Source organism: Daucus carota, chromosome 3 (assembly GCF_001625215.2).
Source record: "Daucus carota subsp. sativus chromosome 3, DH1 v3.0, whole genome shotgun sequence".
Taxonomy (NCBI): Eukaryota; Viridiplantae; Streptophyta; class Magnoliopsida; order Apiales; family Apiaceae; genus Daucus; species Daucus carota.
This window is the reverse complement of record NC_030383.2, coordinates 41,347,080-41,362,515: the sequence shown is the minus strand read 5'-3', so window position 1 is coordinate 41,362,515 and position 15,436 is coordinate 41,347,080. Positions and strand designations below refer to the sequence as shown.

Below are 15,436 nucleotides of genomic sequence, written 5' to 3'. Positions count from 1 at the left end.
GTAGTTCACGATACCCAAGATATGGTGATTAGTTGATGTATTCTAATTATATGTGTTTTCTTCAGGGTGTATTTTATTTCCCATGTAATGAATTTTATTTTAATGTTTAAGTGATGTATTTTATTTACTATGTAATATATTATGTTTTAGTGTTTATGTGATGCATTTGTTTAATATAATTTTTAATATTATGCAATAAATTTATTTAAAAATTTTTATTTTAATATAATTTTTATTTTATTTTAATAAACTTTAAATTTAAATTACAAAAATATAAGGTAAAAGTTAAAATGAGTAAATATAAACTGGTTTAGTTAAAAAGAGAAAAGAAGTGATAGAATAGGTGGAGAGGGAGAGAGAGAGAGAGAGAGAGAGAGAGAGAGAGAGAGAGAGAGAGAATGGAATAAGGTGAGAGAGTGAAAAAGGTGGGTCGAATGAGAAGTTAAACAGGATGTTGGGTAGTGTGGGAAAGTAAACATCAATATTGGGCACTACAGGAAAGGATTCACCAGACAACCACCGTCACCCATAATCTTAAATTTTTTTATAATCACCAAAATATTTTTATTCATTTTCTCTCGTTAATATTTTTTGTTAAAATCAAGATGGCGAGGATAAAACCTGGAAGGATGCGAGGGTTCATACAACCGCGAGCAGGTCTAATAAGTTCATAACTAAGTGATAGTAATAACAAACGGTTTTTCTAGTATGTGCCCATGAGCACATGCATGCTAAGCACTAAAATTCATAAGCTTGATTCATTTTGATCAGTTCTTGTTTCTTAATAATGGTGGACCCCTGCACATACAACAACCATGCTGATCAAAATATCCCAAACTTATAAAATTCAGTGCTTAGCATGTGCCCATGGGCACACACTAGACGAAATACTCTACACGAAATACTATGAGGACCATGTGCTTGACAACACTCCCTAAGCATACAGGGAAGAAAGAAAAAGTGAGGCATCTCCTCCAAAAATTTGATGGTACAACTAACAAATACGAGGATAGAGTCCATATTCACCATGTGGGTTGAGGTTGACTGTGGATCACCATCACAACAAAAAAGTTCAAAGATTTTGTGTACATGGCTGTTATGTGAAGGAATGAAATTTTTTACAAAGTTGATTTCACATTATGGAAAGTAGTCTATAATAAGGAGATGGCGAAATTATTTGATTAGTTGCATATTTCGAAAATAGTGAGCCATCCTTCGAGGAATGAACAACACATAGTGAGTCAACAACATTATCAAGTAAGTGAAAGTTAAAAGAGAGTAAAAGAAATTAGTTCAAAGAGTCACCAAGAATTTTTTGATCATACATCACCACATATGCGTGTGATGCGACCAACTTGGTCGAATCACATAAAGAAACTTGAGGATTAAAAAAATAATAATTAAAAATTTATTCTCACGTTCGCATGACAAGAAGGAGGATTGATTGTTATAAATTAAAATGTACATGAGTACTAAACAAGTGCACGGGAAGTAAAAAAAGAATTGGATCACACGGGACAAATTTATGTAAGGGTAAATTACAAGGATGTGGCTAAACTTTACACTGATTTGCATAAATGTGGCTGAATTTAAAAATGACAAATTGGTGGCCATCATTTGACTCCGCTTTTCAATTTGTTGGCTGTCGTTAGATATACCCTAACAGATGTAACGGAAGAAAGAGTATTTCAGTATTTTAAAAAATTATAACAGACCCACAAAGCAGACCTTCAACAACCACCTACGTTCTTTTAATGCCGCCACTACTAACCTCCCTCCTCCACACTAGCTTCTTCTTTCCATTTCAACTATCATTGTCGTTCACCTTACTTCCACCCACCATCATCAATCCACCACCTACACAACCATATAAACATCATTTTGCTTCCTCCGTTAGCACCAATCGCTACATCGCAACCCTCCTCCTCACTACGGGTCATCACCAAACAACAAAACAAACAAACTAGCATATACATGGATTTCTTTAAATCCATCTTATCCGAAGAAGGTCTGTACCCCTAATCGGATTCCCCACCCCCATCTTATGCGACCTGGGACGTGAAGGAGCTGCCTGGGTCGATTGAATTAACAGCGGAGATGATAGCAATATTGCAGGGGAATTACGAGAGTAAGAATGAAAGTTTGGGATTATAAAATGTCTGCTTTCCCGTAAAAATCCCGCTCAATTTTTATTTTTTAATTAAGTTAACGGCTGAAAACTAACGCCCCTAACGACACCCAACAAATTGAAAAGCGGAGTCAAATGGTGGCCACCTTTTTGTCATTTTTAAAATTCAGCCACAATTTTGTAAATTGGCGTAAAGTTTAGCCACATCCCTGTAATTTACTCTTTAAGTAAAGGTTGAAGCTCACGCGGACATCAAAAACATAAAAAGATTAGCATCTCCAACCATAAAAATCCTTAGCTAAAATGTGAGTTGGCATATAAAAAATACAAAATATAGCCAACCTCCCGAAAAACTCACACTTCAACCATACCTAGCTGTTGTCTATAATTTTAGCCAACCTCCTATGGATAACTAAATTTGTCGAACCTCTACAGGTCTGTAATAAATCTATAGGAAGATTGCACATCATTTATTACCATATTGAACTGATATATTTCATTTTAACAATTTAAAATATTAATGACATACTATTTTTAAATTATAGCGCCAACCAATTTAGTCAATACCATTAAAGCACAATATCTTACAAGTTCATCAGATTTTATCTGATATCTCGCATGTCCAATTTAGCCGACGATTATAGCCAACCTCATTGAAGATGCTCTTAAAGTACCTTAAATAAGCAGGTATGCTTGACAAGTGCTTGATCCATAAAGATTAAGGTTCTCTCTGCAAAATTCATTCTTCTCTCTCCTAATTAACTTTATTTATTAGATTATATCCCTAACATATTATCAACTATAACAATTTTATTAAAAAGTTGAGATTATTGCACTTTGTATCTCTGGACTTTGGATCATTAGCAAATAAGTGCCCACACTTTGAAACGTGATAGTTCATACCCCAAAGTTTGTAGTAGCTTTCAGTAATACTTAACATTAACGCTGGTATTTAACGGAATGGTGGGTCAGAGTTACAAATTGAAAGGTACTACAAATTTTGGGGTACTATTACGTTTCAAAGTACGGTACTCATTTGCTAATGAGCCAAAGTTTAGATGCACAAAGTGCAATGATTTCTAAAAAAAACTATACAATCAAAATTCTAATTTTACTCGCTGCTCAATTTCTTCCCCCGGTAAATCTCATTCCAAATAAGGTCAAATCCAACGGCTACTAAAACTCTAAATAAATCATCGTGGGAACAAAACGTTTTACACACACTCATACCTTTAATCAGGTCCAATCACTACTAATCAACCCCAAAAATAAATAAAAAACAACCAAATGGGCCAGCCCTTCACACTAGATTCAGTTTGACCTAACTACCCAATACTCATAAACACACTTCAACCCATAAGGCCCACTTAAAACCCTCTAATCCCCGTTTGAAGAAAAATAATCTTACCGCAAAAAATAAATAAAACATATTTTCGATACAACCGAAGAGACAGACCATCTTCACCTCCACAACATAACGATCTCCGCCAGTTTTCATTGGCGATTTCTTCAATAAATCCAACTCTTAATTAAATATATACTTACACATATACATACAGCAGCAGCGTAGCATTAGCATTTCTAAGCTCTCGTTCTTCTGTGATCATTTCTTCAAATATTTTTAATTACAATGGCGGCTACGAGATCGATACAGAGCTCATTTGCAAACCCTAGCTTTGGATCTCTTCAGAGCCGCAAGAGCGTTGGATTTGCTTCGAGTGTCTTCGTTGCCAACAATGTACGGACGAGTCAGCGCGCTTCTGTACGGATCAGTGCTCCGGTCAACACTACGCGTGCTGCTCTTCAAGTTGAAGACCTCCCTAAGGTCTTTTACCGAATTTGTTTTTGAGTGTGTGTGTATTTGTTTGTATGTGTAGGCTTCTGTTCGAACGAGAATGTTTTAGCGCGAGAACTCGTGAGAACGTAATTTATAATATTAGTAGTAGACTAGTAGTTTATTTGAACTAATTTAAAAAATTTGACCTCTCGATAATGTGACTCTTGTGTGTTATAATGTTTATTATATTAGCGGATGATCTTGGGATATAGCTAGGCATTGACGTTAATTAACTGAAACAGGTAATGAAATGTGTGATAATTATATGAATTAGAATAGATTTTTGAGTTCTCTGTGATCTTGATAGACAGTACTATGAGTAGAGTATCTAATGTAAGTAATGTACTTATGATATAAGTGATAGATTTTGTGAATAAATATTGATTTTTGAGTTCTCGGTGTTCCCACTAGAACGGAACTATGTGTAATTTATATGAAATGGATTTTGTGTACAGAAAATTGAGAAGGTTGTTGATACATCAGTGAGTATGTGGTCTGAGCCAACGGTTAAGCGGAAGACGAAGATTGTGTGTACAATTGGTCCTTCAACGGATACACGGGAAATGATCTGGAAGTTGGCTGAGGCAGGAATGAATGTTGCAAGGATGAATATGTCTCATGGGGATCATGCATCTCATCAGAAAGTTATTGATTTGGTTAAAGAGTATAATAATGAGCATAAAGATAATGTCATTGCAATCATGCTTGATACCAAGGCAAGTTTTATTCAATTCCTAAAATATATATGTAAAGGTTCTATTTGTCAAAACAAAATTGGATGATTAAACACACTCACGCACTGGCCTTGTCTTTCACAAGGTTCGGACCCTCGTAAAAGGAGCGAGAGAGATACCATCATGATGCATATTTCTAACTTATGGCTTTAATTTGTATCAGGGCCCGGAGGTTAGGAGTGGTGATTTGCCTCAACCGGTAATTTTAGTACCTGGACAAGAATTCACATTTACAATTAAAAGAGGGGTCGGGACTACTGATTGTGTCAGTGTTAATTATGATGATTTTGTGAATGATGTCGATGCCGGAGATATGCTTCTTGTTGACGGTAAGTCATACATCATAATGCTCTGTATCTTCATACCATTAGCTGTATAATCTGAGTTACCATTGCAATTATTACTTTTCTAGTGTTGTAACCATACTACATGCTTGAAATTGCTTGCTATTGTCAGTCAGCTTTCTATATGAAGCATAAACATGCATGCCACTTGGATCATGGGATTTGAACCTGGTAAATGGGAATGGGAATAAGAAATATATTTTTGTAGCGCAAACTCATTCCTATTCTTGTTATCAGGATTCAAATCTCATGATCCAAATGGCACCTTCGTAACACCATCATATGTAGGCAGCGAGCTGATTCAATTAATCATCTGCCATTGTGTAGTGCAGCATAAATCTAATAAGCAGTGTTTCTTGTGGTTTTATAAATCAGTATCTATTATTTTATAAGTTGGTACGTGGAGGTTAAAATACTTTGTCGATCAACATTAAAGATCCTGATGTAATATTTACAAATTAAACTGCTTCAGACAGTTTCTGCTGTTACTTTCTATGAAAGAAAATATATTAGCTTTGTTGGTGTATCACTGCATCTGCTCTATGTTGTAGGTGGTATGATGTCATTAGTGGTCAAGTCCAAAGATGAAGATTCAGTCAAGTGTGAAGTTGTTGATGGAGGCGAGCTCAAATCACGAAGACATCTAAATGTCCGGGGGAAAAGTGCTACATTGCCATCCATTACCGGTTAGCCCTTTACCCAAAATGACTACTTTCTATATCTATGTACATGTTTTTCTTTTTAACTTTGGGTGATCCTTGTACATGATATTAACTTGTTCTACTGATGTTCATTGTACAGAAAAGGACTGGGATGATATTAAGTTTGGAGTGGACAATAAAGTTGACTTCTATGCAGTTTCCTTTGTTAAAGATGCTGAGGTGGTGCATGAATTGAAGGCCTACTTAAAAAGTAAATTTATATTAAAAATTATGAACTCAAACTATCATTATAGCACTGATGTATACTACTTAAGCTCTAACTATACTCATATTTTTTAATTTCTTTGATAGGTTGTGGTGCAGATATACATGTTATTCCAAAAATTGAAAGTGCAGATTCCATACCAAACTTGCAATCTATAATTGCAGCATCTGATGGGGTATATCATATTTTTATCTGTTTAAATTTGCCTTTGAGCTTCTAGTTGGTTAAAATTGGGACTTCGCTGGAAATGTATGAATAATTTACCTATGTAACTCCTCACCGGATACAGAAAAGATATTCAGAATTATGTTGGATCCGTTGTGTTATAGTTTGCTCTAAATGTCAAGGTCCCTAACATTATGCGCTAAAATTTGTATTATGTTGCTCCTATCAGGCCATGGTTGCTAGAGGAGATCTTGGTGCCGAGCTTCCAGTTGAGGAGGTTCCTTCGTTGCAGGTATAAATATAGTTGCTATTTCTAATGACCAAAAGTAAGCATATAGAGTGACCTATGTTGCTGATTTCATTCTATATACCGGAATTGATTTTTTGGTACCACAGGAAGAGATAATTCGGTTGTGTCGTAGTATGGGAAAAGCTGTTATAGTGGCAACAAATATGTTGGAAAGCATGATTGTTCATCCAACACCTACACGAGCTGAGGTATCAGACATTGCAATAGCTGTTAAAGAGGGTTCCGATGCAGTTATGCTTTCTGGAGAAACCGCTCATGGGAAGTAAGTCATTTTGTATGAATATTCGTGTTGTTAGGACATTATTTTGCATCAAATTGCTAGACCTGTTCATGCCAGTGGAGACCAATACAATAAGAGACCAATATAATAGAAGCTACCGTATTGTGTCCGACTGGATTTCTTCCATTTGTGATCTTTATCAAACAATGAGTTTCTTATTTTGATCAATATGTCCTCATTATCTGGAGGGAAGGTTTATTTGGAAGATATGTACAGTCTTTGATGGTGCAATTGTAGATTTTAGTTTTTACAATATCTAAATAATTTGGGACTTCATAGTGTCTTCGACAATTTTAATCTCATCAAAATTTGAATGTAAAGAAATTTCCCCTTCAACTGAAGTTATATGATTTCGTAAATTTACTTCCCGCAGATTTCCATTAAAAGCTGTCCAAGTCATGCATGCCGTTTCCCTGCGGACTGAAGCAACTATTGTTGGTGGTGAAGCACCACCCAATCTTGGGAAAGCATTCAAGGTAGATCCAAATTCATGCTGTTAATTAAACTTGTACACAACTTCAAATTAAACTTTTTATATAAATAGCACTACTGATGCATTGTTGCATACTGAATTTTGTGCTTTTTTGGACAGAACCATACCAGTGAAATGTTTGCATTTCATGCCACAATGATGTCTAACACCTTGAAGACCTCAATTGTGGTGTTTACCAGAACTGGCTCCATGGCTATCCTTCTCAGCCACTATCGGCCTTCTGGAACTATTTTTGCCTTTACAAATGAGTAAGTCTCACCATTACATTTTTTTAATCCAAATGGTACTAGAAAGAAGATTGAACTTAAAGAATCTAAATTTTGTTATATACTACTCCCTCCGTCCCATTGAATTGCATACGTTTGGGACGGAGGGCTCAGCACGCATATTATTATTTTAAGGCTCTTAGAAAATATAATTTCATAAATTATTTTTAAAAAAAAATCTTTTGAATAAAAATTTAATGTTTAAACTTTTATTTAGAAACAAAAATTTCAAAAAATAAGTAATAGCGCTATACTTTTTAGAAGCCTTAAAATGCGTGTCAAACAATACAAAAAAACTGTATAGAAATGGGTGGGACGGAGGGAGTACTATTTTCCCATAAAGAATTAACATTGTTGAAGTTTTCTTGAGCAAGAATTCACTTTATTGAATTTTTTTCTGTTTCGAATGGTGCATCATCAAGAAATTATATGTTCCATTATCCTTCAGGAAAGCATTATGGCCAAGTGTTAAAAATCGTTGTATTATCTCTCTCTTGATGTTTGATTATAATAATGAATTAATGATAGGTAGCTGTGGCGATGGTTACTTTTTGTCTACAGGATTGCTTTCTTCTGTAAAGTTAATAAGTTAACAGCTTGTACTTAAAAGGAATGAATTCTAATATGCAGGAAAACAGTACAGCAGAGATTAGCTTTATATCAAGGAGTTACCCCAATATACATGCCGTTCTCAGATGATGCAGAAAAAACCTTTGCAGATGCATCAACTTTCTTGAAGGTGAATTTTTGTAGTAATACTATACAGCTCTCTTTAATTACTGTATCTGAATCTAAGGAATCAGAAACCCTGCTGTTAGGCGTTTGTAAATGTATTTTTTTTGCTGAATTAAGTAGTAATGTATTTTTGCTATCAGTAGGGATTGTTTCCTTTCCTCATTCAATATTCAAAACTTGACTGCAAGCTAAGTTTTCAGCTGTGCATGATGATTTGCCAGTAAATTTGAATATCAACATCCGTGGGATTCTTATTAAATCTGTCTGACTCGTTTACAGGAGCAAGGTATGGTGAAGGAGGGAGAACAAGTAGCTCTTGTGCAGAGTGGTAAACAGCCCATCTGGCGATTACAGTCCACCCACAATATCCAGATCAGGAAGGTGTAAAAGCCTCAAATTTGGTTGGCTGATTACATCCTTTTCTAGTTTGTCACATTGAGTGTAATTCTGCTTGTACTATGACGCCTTTCGCGTGCCATACATGCGCTCTCTCTTGAATCTTGTCAGCTCTATTTTTTTAGTTGTTTTGTTTGTAATCTTTAGTTAAAGTCATTAAATTAACAAGAACTTTTTGATTAATGAAATAATATTAAAATTTTCATTTTTTTATGTCGTTGGGTTTTTGCCCTATCCTTTAATTTCTTTTCACCAATGTGAAGCGCACGTGCACGCACTTCTATTTTTTCTTACTAATATTTACAAGTAATTTAGTATCAACTTTGACAGTGATTCTCTTGAGGAAAATCTCTTTATTCGAAACTTAGAAGCAGGTGTTTATGTAGATTTATCGATAAGAAGCGGGTTCTGATATCTGGTATCACATCATATTTCTTTCCAGTTGATAAACAAATTATATACTGTTCTTGATGGCTGAACTAAAACTCAGTATCATAAAACTTATTCCAAAGCATGACACCGCCATAACTTGGCGTAGTCTTGATACTTGGAAGAACTTCAGAGGTTAATGCACTCGGTGAAATATAGCCACCACTAGGTGCTGCTGCAGTAGTCGCTAGTAATCCAAGAAAGATCTGACTGCGTGATGGAGTCGCACCGCTGGTAATCCAAGAAAGATCCGACTGCGTGATGGAGTCGCGCCGCTGGTAATCCAAGAAAGATCTGACTGCGTGATGGAGTCGCGGCAGCCCACTGTCTCCACCTTGCCAAAAGATTAGTAGCTGTGCCTGTGTAATGACACTGTGGGTTGTTGTAAAATTGTATCCAGACGTAGTCGAAAAGGCCAGTTTGAATTGCAGCGTCTAGTTTAGCGTCAGGGATAGGACATTGTGGTGCTGCTGACAAGTAGACTTTTCTCTGTTGTGTGCTGAAACCCGAGAGGTCCCGTGCTAGATCATCATAGTAAAGACGAATGCCTTTTCTCTCGAAATCGGACATGTCAAAGTCTACGCCATCTAAAATGACAGACCCGAAAGGTCGAGAAGCTGATTGTCCATCTAAGAAGTTGTTGTAGAGATAGTTAGCTACTTGCTTAGCATCAGCAGGAGAAGACATGCTTGTTTCCGACCCTACCCGCCACCAGAAGAGAGAGGACTTTGATGACATTGCTCTGGCAAGTAGAAATCTGGGAGCTCTAGAAGGTGCAGCCGTTAGAGGCAGCATCACAATTGCCAGCTATCTTTAGGGCCGGAGTTCGGCCACTCTCAGAGGTTATTAAGAAAGCAATGATGCGCAAGTGGACGCCAAAGAGCCTTCATTTTGTGCTTTATTTGCGAGATCAACCCGCATGAAACAAAAGAATAAATGAAGGATATTATGGTAATTTCTAGTTACTGCACGGAGTAAAATATTACTGCATTTAGCCATCATGAAAAATTAATGACTGCACTGATGCGTACACAGAAAACAAAAAAAATAAATGAAAGATATTATGGTAATATGTGATTACTATAAAATATTACTGTATTTAACAAAAAAAATAAATGAAAGATATTATGGTAATATGTGATTACTATAAAATATTACTGTATTTAGCAATCATGATACCTGCATAACTACAGCCACGTGAGATAATTCAAACTCAAATGTAGTTTAAGTAGTCAAAAAGGATGTTTGTATTATATCAAAATATATTTGTCATTCATTTGTGATCCTGAATTTCACGATACTTCTTTGTCCATACATTATTTTGATTTGTTGAAGATGGCCGTAATTTTCAAGAACTCCAATAATATCAATGATGCATCTGAGTGATAATTTATTGACAAATATTATGCGATAAAAGTATATATATATGTCTTTTTCGTGTGAAAGACAATGCGGCTAACCTGTTGAGAAATGGTGGAAATTTATATTTGAATAAGAACTTGCAAGTTTGAATACATCACCCATGTTCAAATCCTCAAACTTACTTGTGCATAGGTATTATTATGTCGTCATGACGAAATTTTTCCCAGAGTCGTAGAGTTTGAATTCGTTATCAAGGTTTTAGTAGAAGCTGGCCTCAAAGAACCAAGAGCATATTAGATTTTAGTAGAAACTGGCCTTAAACAACCAAGAATATTTTTGGCGTAAAATTGACGATACTATAAAGACATCATTTTTTGATTTTAATTTTTGTATAAAAATATGGAAAAGAAAAAAATCATCGATAAAATAATATCAAATTAGCTTCAGACTTTGAATCAATTTTTGATTTATTTATAATTTTAAATCGACTTTTGACTTAATACAAAAACATACATTTTTCAGTTTGAAATCGAAAATTACTTAAAATCCGTACTAACATGCTCTTACTTAAACATTATTATAATCACAAATTAAAAAAATTTAGACAATCACTTGAAAATCATTTTATCCTCGAATGAAAAACACATATGTAATGTAGCGATAAACTTTACTTTGACTTGACAGGTCAAATATCCATTAACCAAATTTTATTTGATATACAAAAAATAAATCATAAAAAAATAAAAATATGAACCAAAAAATTATAATAAAAATCTTATACGAAAATATGAGCTAAACGTTGCACCGCCTTTTACCTAAATCGACTAATTTACCCCAAAGACAAATCAATCTCCCTCCAACCCCGTTTCACTTTAACTCATAGAAACTCCTTCATCTTCCACACACTTCTCCCACACTTTCCTTCACATCTACTCCTATACATACAACCTCTACACACAAAACACTCCTCTATATTCTCCCCAAATGAACCCCACCAATCCGACCCGACCCGTTACCGGCTACCCCGCCCACCCTAACCCTAACCCTAACCCTAACGGCTATTCCTCCGGTACCGCCTACCCCTACGCCGCCCCGCCACCGTCCAACGCCGCCTACTACACTCACAACCCCTACTACAACCAACCCGATCCTCAACGCGCTTTCATCCGCCGCCTCTTCTCAATCATAATCGCCTGTATCATCATTTCCGGCACCGTTTTGTTGATAATTTGGCTAGTACTTAGGCCTCGAGTCCCTGAGTTTCGAGTCGACTCGGTGACTGTTTCTAACTTTAATATCTCCAGCTCTCTGGTTTCCGGCAACTGGGAAGTTGAGTTTACTGTGAGGAATCCGAACAAGAAGATCACGGTGAATTATGATCGAATTGATGCCGATGTGTTTTATAAGTCGGAGGGGCTGGCATCGACTACGTTGCCTCCGTTTAGTCAAGGGAAGAGGAATGAGACCAAGGTGAAGGCCACTTTTGGTGCTGTGGGAGCGTATGTTGATGATTGGGTTGTTAGGGATATTGGTGGTGATAGAGGGAGAGGGAGTGTTAGGTTTAGTGTTAGGTTGTTGGCTAGAGCTAGGTTTAAGGCTGGAGCGTGGGGGACGAGGAAGCGGTATGTTAGGGTTTTGTGTCGGGATGTGCCCGTGGGATTGACGTTGAGTAGTGGACGGGGATCGATGGTTGGTGATGCTAGGCAATGCAGAGTTGTTACTTGATGATGAGGAGGAGGAGGATTGTTAGGTATATTTCTTGTTTTTGTTGAATGTTTATTGTGTGTGTTATTTAGTTTTTTTAGGTTTATATTTGTGATATGCCATATAGTTTAGTACATAAATGTGGAATTACTTTGTGAGGTCGACTATTGATTGAAGCCAGAATCATATGTGTGATGTTGATTTTCGTGGATTTTAGGTTTGGATTGTCTGATAGGTATATTGATAATTGATGTTGCTTTTGTTTTCTGTTTGTTTGTGCATTGTAGATATTGGAAATTACATGGTTTATATTATCCTGCCTACCAAATGCTGTGTGTACATATTATCAGCTACTGTCCTGATGTACCCAAATGGACTAGTGTCAACTTTACCTGAATAAAAAGGTGCTTTGTCTAGGTGTCATATTTCTCAAATAATTACATATGGTATGATGAGAGGTGAAATTAACCTTGTCTCCTTGTTGTCTATGAATTGATGATGGTCTCCTATTTCTTATCCTTATAAGTATTATACTAGTAATTTAAAAAACAGATTTGTCCTTTTAAAAGACTTCATTGTTGTTTCTGTCTTTTAATTGAATTGAATGTCCGTGCGAAGTCTCCGAGTCGGACATAGATATTAAGAATTTTACTTGACTTTTAATGTTGTTCGGTAGTAAAAAAGATGTTTCCGGTCTCTTCCGGTGCTTATGTTTTATGTTCTATATCTAAATGCAATATGTTTGGTACGAATAGAGTAGAGCTTTTTTGTTTTGAGGAAAATTGTGATGGCTAAAATTGTAGAAAATAAATTGGGTTCTTGTAATTTATGGATGATTTTAAGCCCCAGGAACTAGGGCTGTAAAATGATCCGGGTGATCCCGGGTACCCCTCTGCTCAAGTACCGGATCATATTATTTTTAGCTTGTCCAGATTTGGGTCCGGGATCGTTTTATTCGGATATAATCCGATCCCGGGTATTTGAGATTCGGATCTGAACCGGATATGATCCAGTATCGTATTTTCTATTTTTTAACCGGGTAGTTTATGATCCATCGAATATGAGCCGGATATGATCCACTAACACTAAATATCATTATTATTTCAATTGTTCAAATAATTATCATTTAGTCTAAGTAAACATAATATTATAAAGAATAATAATTTTAAATTAAAACTTATAGTTATATGTTGGTATATATCATTTATTAAATATATATGAAGATAATAAGCATGATCACATTAGATAAATCATATTTTATGAAGGTATAAACTTAAATAAGATATTAAAATTTTATAAAATGATGACTATTTACTTGCAAATATGATGATGTTAAAATATAATATATATATATATATATGAGTTTGAATCGAATATGAACCGTGGATCATATTTGGTTATTCGGGTAGGATCATATTATGAAAAATTATATGAGACCGAATCTGAGCGGGTATAGGTGTGCTCGTATCCGGGATCATATATTATACGGGCTTAATTTTTCCGCCAGGTTTGGATCGTTTTCAAAACGGATATGAGACATGTATCATATTTTCGAGCCGGATATGAGCCGAGACACCGGATAGTCCGTATCAATTTACAGCCCTACCAGGAGCTGTGTTTTTTCTGAACACTACTTTTTCAACCTGATAATGTTATCTTCCAACTTCCAATAAAGGCTTAAAGCCAGTGAGTTATAACATGATTATATGAATTCTTGAATTTCAAATGGCTACAGTGCTATATTCTTTTTCCTGTATATCACGCAGGTTCTAGTGTCAATTTTTTAAAATAACAAATGATTTATTCAGATGAAAGTTGTTTGGTTTCTTTTTCTTCATAAAATAAGTAACAAGACTAAATTGTTGATGTTATGCAAGAAGGATTATGTTTGAAACACTTCAGGCAATCTACAATTACCTCAAATATCTGAAGTTTGAATTAATGCTTGCCCCATTCTTTTGCAAGGGTTTTATTCACATTCCAATTATTGTCTTGTTTTTGGTTTGCAATAGTATGTATTTCTGCTTTATGTATAGATGGAGTTTTTCCCCTTTCCAGAAATGGAGGTGCTTTTAATAGCCCCTGTTACCTAGGAAATTGTTACTGCTTTATTTATCTTCTATGCAAGCGCTGTTGTATTATTCTTTCAGCATAGCCTTGTCGTGTTTCCTAGGGCAATTTGATCAGTAATAAGCATTATGGGTTTGCAACTAGGCATCGGGGAATATTCTACTTTCTATGAGTTGATGTGCTGGTATCTTATTCTTCTTCCTCCATTGTTTTAACAATTATGTATTTAAATTCCATTATGAATAAAGTAAAATTGGCACTCTGAGTTTAAAGTTGGTCACTATCAGGGGTCACTAGCACATTATCCTATAGTATAAGCCCCCAAAATCCTATATGTTTATGGATCCACTATTAAATAGTGAAGTAGTTAACCTATGTAAAAAATTGGTTTATAAATATATGATTATGGTAGTCAAACATATAGGATAAGAGTACATATCCATCCCCCAAAGTTTACAAGATAATTGCTGAATTTTATTCAAGAACATGTTTGAACCTTCTAATCATTATGGATCCCCTATTCTATAGTGAAGTAGTTAACATATGTTCAAAATTGGTTTGACATACAGGTTTATTAAAAAAAGAAAGAGTGTTTAGCTTTATATCAAGGAGTTACCCTTAATATACATGCTGTTCTCAGATGATGCAAAAAAAACCTTTGCAGATGCATCAACTCTCTTGAAGGTGAATTATAGTAGTAATACTATACAGATCTCTTTAATTACAGTATTTGAATCTAAGAAATCAGAAACTCTGCTGTTAGGAGTTTGTAAATGTGTTCTTCTGATGAATTAAGTAGTAATGTATTGTTGCTACTCAGTAGGGATTGTTTCCTCATTCAATATTCAAAACATGGCTGCAAGCCAAGTTTCCAACTGTGCATGCTGTTTTGCCAGTAAATTTGAATATCAACATCAATGGGAGTCGTATTAAATCTGCCTGACTCATTTACAGGAGCAAGGGATGGTAAAGGAGGGAGAACAAGTGGCTCTTGTGCAGAGTGGTAAACAGCCCATCTAACGATTACAGTCCGCCCGCAATATCCAGATCAGGAAGGTGTAAAAGGGCAAATATTTTTACAGTGTGAAAAAAGTGCGCTTCCCTCAAATATGGTTGGCTGATTACATCCTTTTCTAGTTTGTCACATTGAGTGTAATTCTGCTTGTACTATGAAGCCTTTCGCGTGCCATACATGCGAGCTCTCTTGAATCTTGTCAGCTCTATTTTTTAGTTTTGTTTGTAATCCTTAGTTACCA

General features: G+C 35.5%; 3 protein-coding genes across 4 annotated transcripts; 2 read left to right on the top strand and 1 right to left on the bottom strand.

The window, feature by feature from the left end:
- The first annotated feature begins 3,528 nt into the window (after positions 1–3,528).
- On the top strand, positions 3,529–15,371 carry LOC108214333 (plastidial pyruvate kinase 2). 2 transcript variants are annotated; one of them, XM_017386279.2, is made up of 12 exons: positions 3,529–3,953; positions 4,421–4,681; positions 4,863–5,028; positions 5,595–5,729; positions 5,845–5,955; positions 6,057–6,145; positions 6,365–6,427; positions 6,532–6,707; positions 7,099–7,201; positions 7,318–7,466; positions 8,115–8,223; positions 8,499–8,828. In XM_017386279.2, the coding sequence occupies exons 1-12, from the start codon at positions 3,759–3,761 to the stop codon at positions 8,604–8,606; spliced, it is 1,665 nt and encodes a 554-aa protein (XP_017241768.1). In that variant the 5' UTR covers positions 3,529–3,758; the 3' UTR covers positions 8,607–8,828. The 2 variants fall into 2 exon arrangements, with proteins under 2 accessions (XP_017241768.1, XP_063944927.1); XM_064088857.1 differs by lacking the exon at positions 8,499–8,828 and adding an exon at positions 15,135–15,371 and having other exon boundaries at positions 3,616–3,953.
- On the bottom strand, positions 9,031–9,906 carry LOC108211972 (acidic endochitinase). The gene is made up of 2 exons (XM_064088858.1): positions 9,314–9,906; positions 9,031–9,225 (listed from the first exon to the last, which is right to left on the bottom strand). The coding sequence occupies exons 1-2, from the start codon at positions 9,837–9,839 to the stop codon at positions 9,095–9,097; spliced, it is 657 nt and encodes a 218-aa protein (XP_063944928.1). The 5' UTR covers positions 9,840–9,906; the 3' UTR covers positions 9,031–9,094.
- Positions 11,247–12,156, top strand: LOC108214335 (NDR1/HIN1-like protein 10). Its single transcript, XM_017386282.2, has one exon. The coding sequence runs from the start codon at positions 11,391–11,393 to the stop codon at positions 12,129–12,131; it is 741 nt and encodes a 246-aa protein (XP_017241771.1). The 5' UTR covers positions 11,247–11,390; the 3' UTR covers positions 12,132–12,156.
- Positions 15,372–15,436: the final 65 nt, after the last annotated feature.